Source organism: Dendroctonus ponderosae, unplaced genomic scaffold (genome assembly GCF_020466585.1).
Source record: "Dendroctonus ponderosae isolate FM_Combo_2020 unplaced genomic scaffold, Dpon_F_20191213v2 Dpon_F_20191213_8, whole genome shotgun sequence".
NCBI classification, from domain to species: domain Eukaryota; kingdom Metazoa; phylum Arthropoda; class Insecta; order Coleoptera; family Curculionidae; genus Dendroctonus; species Dendroctonus ponderosae.
Window position 1 is genome coordinate 12,078,095 of NW_026019016.1, and position 7,473 is coordinate 12,085,567.

The 7,473-nt window shown below is 34.2% G+C and overlaps 1 protein-coding gene across 1 annotated transcript in view; it reads right to left on the minus strand.

Annotated features, from left to right (window-relative positions):
- Positions 1-6,237: 6,237 nt before the first annotated feature.
- Positions 6,238-7,473, minus strand: part of LOC109536185 (zinc finger protein 184) — a gene marked incomplete at its 5' end in the record, with an annotated part of 5,642 nt that continues 4,406 nt past the window's right edge. The window contains 2 exon segments of the mRNA XM_048668839.1: positions 6,238-6,462; positions 6,550-7,106. Of these exon segments, the coding sequence (XP_048524796.1) occupies positions 6,251-6,462; positions 6,550-7,106 (769 nt within the window).

Consider the following 7,473-nt stretch of genomic DNA (forward strand, 5'->3'; position numbering starts at 1 on the left):
TAAATTTAATTTGAGTGTATGTTTCTCTGGTCTACTTCAGATTTTAGCATAGGTAACCATGTATGACTTAAATTAAATGAACATGAAGCAACACAATTATTTTGATTTAGTAAAATTAGTGCGCTTTCTTTAATTTTATATTTTTTTGTGGATTGTTCTTTTGCTAAAATTGTGGAATTATTCCATTGAATTTTATGGCAATTATCAAATGCATGTTGACAAATCTGTGATTTATGATATTCTCTGTTTTTTATGTATGATTGGTGTTCTTTGAGTCTTTTGTGTAATGGTCTTGAGGTTTCTGCTATATAAAATTTATTGCATTCGCAAGGAATTTTATAAATTACATTTTTTGTATTATCAATTATATCATGAGGTTTTGTTACTGAAATTTTACTTCTAATTGTATTTCAGTTTTGAAGATAGTCCTAATATTAATTTTTTTTTACAATTTGCACAGACGAATTATCAGAGCGAATTTTCATATACTGTATTATCCTACTATTGTTACACAATTTATTGCAATTTATTGAAAATAGCTATCGAAACGTCAAGGTAATTTTTCAAATTAATTTCTCTACTAATTGGAATTTTCTCTTACAGCTTGAGCCCAAGTGTGTCGCATGATACCCTCTAGGTGATAGTTCTTGATTACTTTTTGATAAATAATTTGTTCTTATTGCGAAATAGGAGCACTATTTATCAATCTGTAATAAAAGGCGTGAGGAAATTCTGTCTTTAAAGACAAAAATTTTTGAGGCGAACTACCCAAAAAGAGGTTTGTAAAAAAAATTATTTATGGATGGATTTATTTGAATTACATTGTAGAGCGTACATTAAATGTTTTGTTTAATAAAAATGTGTTTACTTTTGTCCCTAATATTAAAACAACTGAACTTCCACTTTGTTGCAAATCTAGCCCAAATTTTTGGAGTGCACCTTTTGATGCCGTCGCAACGAAGCTGATTGTGTAAATCTCTTCTGGCACATGGTACATACGTAGGGTTTGTTCTGATCATGAACTGTTATATGTTGTGTGAGGTGCGAATTTTGCAGAAATGACTTTCTGAAACGAATTGCATGTGATTATTAAATATTCGTTAAGGATGGAGTTTCAGACATTTTTTTTACATACCCGCAATAACTACATAAGTACATTTTTATGCCCTTGTGAGCAGTCAAGTGGGTTTTGAGCGATCTGGGATCATAGAAGCGCTTCTCACAAATACTGCATTCCAGTGGCTTTTCACCAGTGTGCTTCCTTTGATGAACTTTTAAGTAATACTGATCGGTAAATCTGGAAATATTGTAAAGTTTACATACACATACAGTAGGCCTGGGTAACTCAGTGAATTTTTAGCAGTTGGCGCAGTGTTGCGCAAATGGCTTGGTGCGCCAACCCAACGCGCCGGCGTAATAACTCAGTTCTGTTGCTAGGAAAACGTTACTTCAAAAAAATGAGGTGACCTTTTCTTTTAGTTCTTTGAGCAAATTCATGGATTAATGACTTGGAACAATGTTGATGGTCTTTTTAACATGTTAAAATTCATTATAAATAAGTTGAAAAATAATGGACCCAAAATACAGCCCTGTCGCACACCCGACGTTGCCATAAAGGGCAGCGAAGTCTGACCACAACACTCCACCTTCAGGGATCTGCGTGACAGGTGAGAGCATAAATAAAGACAAGGTAGGAGCGAATGAACATTGCAGTGCATACAAGGAATATATATATATATATATACATATATAATATATTCCTTGTATCATGATTGCAGTGTGATACGGGAAGCCACGATATGAGAGTACCATGATCCAACACATCAAACGCCTTGTAAAAATCCGTATATACAGGGGGTCGCAATAAGGATGGTAAGCGGCTGTATCTTGGAAAGTATGTGTTGTAGAGTTATCGGAAAAAAAATTGATAACAAACTTGACGAAAAGAATTTGCTGGAAATTATTTTGAAATTTCTCAGATGACGACTAGATGGCGTAATTGCAAACGGTATTTTGAAAGTCAATTTTATACAGAAATTGTCCCTATAAGTGAAACATCTAGTAAGTTAGTAAGTTTAGTCAAAAGATGATAATTATCATTTAATGATTTGAATTGGGCAACCTTTATTATTTTCAAGTCTTAAATCGATTCCAGAAATTATTTTAAGATGCGGTTTTTGCGGTTTAGTTAATTTTTTCCTGTGCTTTCGAATGCTTGATGAAAGCATTTGAAATTTTTGTGAAAAATTAAAACAAAGAAATTTTTTCGAACAGCGGATTTTTCGAAAATTATTAAGATTACTTTTATATCACATATTGTAAAGTTTTTATTGCTCTTTTAATTGATAGTAAAAACTTTGAAATCGGTCAAGCCGTTTCGGAGTTACAGGTTTCTTTGAATTAAGAGGTTTGATACTCCCCCCACGCTTTACTTGACAAGTTAGGAAAAAAGCTCATAAGGAAAGTAGTACGGTTTTTTATGATCTTTTGACTAAACTTACTAGATGTTTCACTTATAGGGGCAATTTCTGTATAAAATCGACTTTTTCAAATACCGTTTGCAATTACGCCATCTAGTAGTCATCTGAGAAATTTCAAAATAATTTCCAGCAAATTCTTTTCTTCCAGTTTGTTATCAAATTTTTTTTCGATCACTACAACACATACTTTCCAAGATACAGCCGCTTATCATCCTTTTGCGACACCCTGTATTATCAGACTCTGTTGGCGAGGTTACGGATCGACAGGATCTGATTGATCTTTTGGAGGATGAGGTATTAATGAGGACATTCATTTTTGCAGGATGACCGAATGTAAGCAACCTGGGAAAACGGAGCTACCACGGCGAGAGCGGCAACACTGGTAGGCGGGAGTGGCAACATCGGTTCTACTTCATTCTTCTTCATACTTCGGGACAGACGGCGCGGCGGTACTTCCGGGCAACAACACAGAACATCCCTGGGGGGATATTCTGTGGGAGGAACAACTAGTGGCGTTGTCCACCAGGGAGTGGGGAGATGGATTATTATTAATTTGATGGCGAAAGTGAAAGGCGCACATTAAATCCTTGAATTTTGCATCGAGTGTATTCTTTCATAAAGTTTAAGTCTAACAATATACTTCATGTGTCCAAAAGCTGTACTCGGATGGATTGATAGTTTTCGGACAATTTCGATTTCAACTTTTTTTGCGATCTTTTCGCCGAGTGCAAAATATGAATTTGGAAACTAAACATGAGTAGCAACAAAACGTACATTCCAATTTTCCTATAAACTGCGGTTAAGTGGGTGAAACAGAGTCTTGAATATGAGTGAAAACGGCCAAGCGCACCTCTGCTTTTGCTGTTAGTTCGATTTGAGCCTCTATTATTTTAAGCAAAAATCGGCAAAATAGATTTTTGTTTGAACTCCGTTTAGGTAAAAAGCTTTTAATACCTGCATATAAGGATCTGTTGGCTAGTTGCTAAATCGTTCATTATTCTTTAATAAAATCTATGTTCATCGCAACATGAAAAAAACTTACCTGTTCCCGTACCCGCACTATCTTTAATTCTCGCATATTTGGATGGTAAATTTGCAGAGGTGCGAAGCATAAAAAAAAAATTTTTCGCACGAAAAGCCCATTAAAAGGCAATTTACAAAATGTTCACGTAAGTGAAGTACAGGAAAAAAAAATGGTGTGCGTCACTGGACGCTCGACAGAAGTGATAACTTCATAAATTAATAGAAACCATAAAATATTGAACTTGTTTAACGCATGATGGCAATAATAATTTTATTTTATAATTTTAATATTCTTAGTCTAATAATTTATAAATGGATCAGGAATAGGTAAACTTTCATATAATTTCCTTTTGAATGTAAAATATCTTTTTCATTTGCAACATTTAACATTCTTTAACGAGATGTTGTACATATTGCTCTTCTTGGCTTTGTGTAAACTCTTCTTCTTGAGTTTCTGTATTTTTTTGTCGTAATTTCGTATTTGCTTTGTATAATCTTTGACGTTCAGTTGATGAAAGCTACTTTGAGTTGATCTATTACTTAATGCTCCTTTTTTAGCACGAAATCGTTTTTGACGTTCAGCATTACTTAATACTTTTCGTTGCTTCAACTTGTATCTGAATAGAAGTAAAAAATCAATTAATTTTGGTGATTTGAAGACGTTCTATCTGTTTAAAATATACGGTAAAACGAGGAAGAGCTATAGAGACAGGTCACACTTGACACACTATATGTATACGCATATATAGTGTAAGCTATCGCGCGTAGATTAAAAAAATATATTCTAACTGAACTAATCCAAGACTAAAAAATTCATCTAAATTAATAAAGTTTAATCATAAAGGAATCAAAGGGTATATGAAGGGAAAAAATCCATTTTGATGCGTGGTAAACACAATTAATCATAGAAATATTATAGAGAATTGAAAATATGCCCTAGTAAATTCGTTTTACATATTTTGCAATTATAAGCTGAAGGGAGATTCGTATCGTCTTAACATCAAGAATGCGTTGCGGAATAGAAAATAAGAAGACGGAACCCATGTTTTCTGAAATAACCGAGGTAAACTCAAATATTTTTTCAATTAAATTCAAACATATATTATTACAAAACAGTAATGATGTTTATCATTTTATGTTAAATATGAAAGATTACAAAATAAAATAACAAATAATAGAACATATGTTTAGCGACGTGTTGCCTTGATGATTGTTCACTTCAGTTCTCCAGAATCCATAACCGTTTAGATATGGATCACATATTAATTCAGCATTTTAAGTCTATAAGTATTTAGTTTTGTGACGTTCTGTATGTAATAAATCTTTAAAAAAAGCGATTTCTCTCATTAATAAACTTAGCTCGAGATGTGTATGCCCATAATCAGCCCATAAATGTACACCTGCCTATGAGCTATGAACAAACTGAGAGTCTAGTCTAAGACATAAATTTCACCACAGTTGAAATGTCAAACTTTTTGAAGCACTAAAAACGAGAATGAAGAATATCGAATTTTGCGAAACTATTGGCTTAGCAACCTTACTGGACCCGAGATATAAGCTATTGGCATTTTCCGAACCAGCTGCCGCCAAGTATATAAAAAAATACGCTGCTGACTAAATAACAGGCCTAAATCATTCAAATGCTAACACAAAAACTGTGGTGCCCCATCAATCAGAGTTCAGTTCAGTTAAAAGACAGAGAAGATGAGCATTATTCAATTTTTCAAGATTTAGCCAAACTTGTTTCATCATCGGAAAACACAGGTATATTTTAATTACTTTAATTTTTTCGCGATATTTATCAATTATAATTTCTTTTTAGACACATCTATATCAGAGGCACTGTTAGAAATAAATAGATACTTAGATGCCAATTCCCTTCCCAGAAATGGAGATCCGCTATGCGAGATTATTTTCTCAAGCGGGCGCTATCATAAACCAGCGAAGAACTCGACTCAGTAAAAAGCATCTGCAAAAATTTTATTCTTAAATTATAGCTAATTTTTAAATAAAAATTAGATTTTTAAACATTTTTGCAAATAAAGCGTATATTTTATTTAACCACTCTAGTTCATTATCAGTGCTTTTGTTCTTTAAGTAGGTACTTCTGACCCATGTTTTGTTTCTGATTTTAGAATATTTTATTTCATCTAAGAGCTTTAGTTAAGAATTATTTCTTTCATCAATCAATTTTTAATCATTATGTCATCACTGTTTCTACCATTATCATTGCGCATTTCTAATGAAAATTTTTAAAAGTAACATGTTCCTTTTGGAACCTTTGGATTACCAAAGTGTAACTGAAACGTTGCAACCTGTTACAAAAAAATAACCGTTTATCACACCTCTAATCCGATCTGGCCGAGGGGTTCTATTTCAGCATGGATTTCTTCGATCTCCATATGAGAGTCTTAAGCCCTTGATGATGAAGAACAGTTTTCTGTCCTCCTTATTATTTCAATATTGTTGGACCTCAAAATGTTAGTGATTTGACGATGATCGTCTGATGATTTTGGGGAAAAGGAGATTCCCGTGTTGTGTTTTTTAATGCTGGTGATTGTTGGGTTTTGTTTTTGTAATGTTTTCCATTTTGATCCATTCTGCGGGATTTTTTAGTTTAATTGCGACAATTTTGGATTTGGGATTGGGGCTCAAAACGGAGCTTGGGGCTCAAAAGCGCAATTCAACACAGTGTTACCCAGGCTATTGATCGGATATAAAATCATGCTCACTATTGGTAGGTATGATCATTTTTCTTTTATTATGAAGGTGCTGCCATTACGATCCAGCTCTTTTGCGTCACCACACTCTTTTGCGTCGTCACCGTGGAATATAACGCCAGCTCGAATATTTAACGCCTTTTTTAAATTGTGTAAGTCATTGTTTGTGATGTAACTAAGCTTCAGATTTGGATCAAACGAATTTCTTAATTCTTTTAATATTTGTTGATTAGGTACACCTAAAAATGTATGTCTCATATGTTAAAATTGCTCTATTCTACAAGCAAGAATACGAGCTTAATACTTTCGTATATGCTCGTTCTTACCTCTTAACAACTTTCCCGCTAAAACCTCCTTCTCTGCTTTTGTCAAACGGAGCCTCCCAACCTCTTGTTGGTGCCCCACATGGGTGCTCACAAATAATCCCTCAATTCCACAACCATCTTTTTTTTTTATTTCAATTCTAGCTGGACAACAAGCTCCTATTTTATTTGATTCTTGGGCTTTAATTGCTCGTTGGCGGATGGATGTTTTTGGTTTTGGTACATATTGCCCTGATCGATGACAAACATATTGCACAAAATTACCGTCAGTTCTTCTACATTGAAAAAACGATAGAGTTTTTTTTTCAATGTCGGTTTTCCATTGTTCAAACGATTCTTTGGAGGCAAAATTTAACTCGCTATACGTAATATCCAAATGATGTTGGCTAGTTAGGTGTGCCTCAAGTTCTTTATAAGTAGTCCTCTTGTTTTCGCATAATGGACATTTTAGGGTTGCTTTGTCTTTTCGAGTTGTAAACCCGTGTTTATTTTTCATGTGTCTACTTAGATTACACGATTTGGTAAATTTTGTAGCACATAATGTGCAAACGAAGATTTTCCTACAACAGAAATAAATATTTTAATAATTCTTTGTGTACATTTGGATTAGTAGTTAAAAACATACAATATATTATCAGACTATGAAGGCCTTCACGGCCGGTTAAATCACATTTAGGAATGTTTTCCGGGCTTTGAAGCCGTGGTCTATCGGAATTTCTTCCTGACGTTTCGTCCACAACTGCGGTGGACATTTTCAAAGGCGATGAGGCAGTGGGCGAAGTGATCTCCCGTGCTTTCCGACTAAGACTGATTCAACTGCTGGATTCCCCGTCGTATTTATTTTTTTGAAGTTGCAGATTGGGACAAACAGAAAAATCAGCAGGAGCGGAGCACGCACTGCTAGACGGCCACCAAATACGCTTCGAC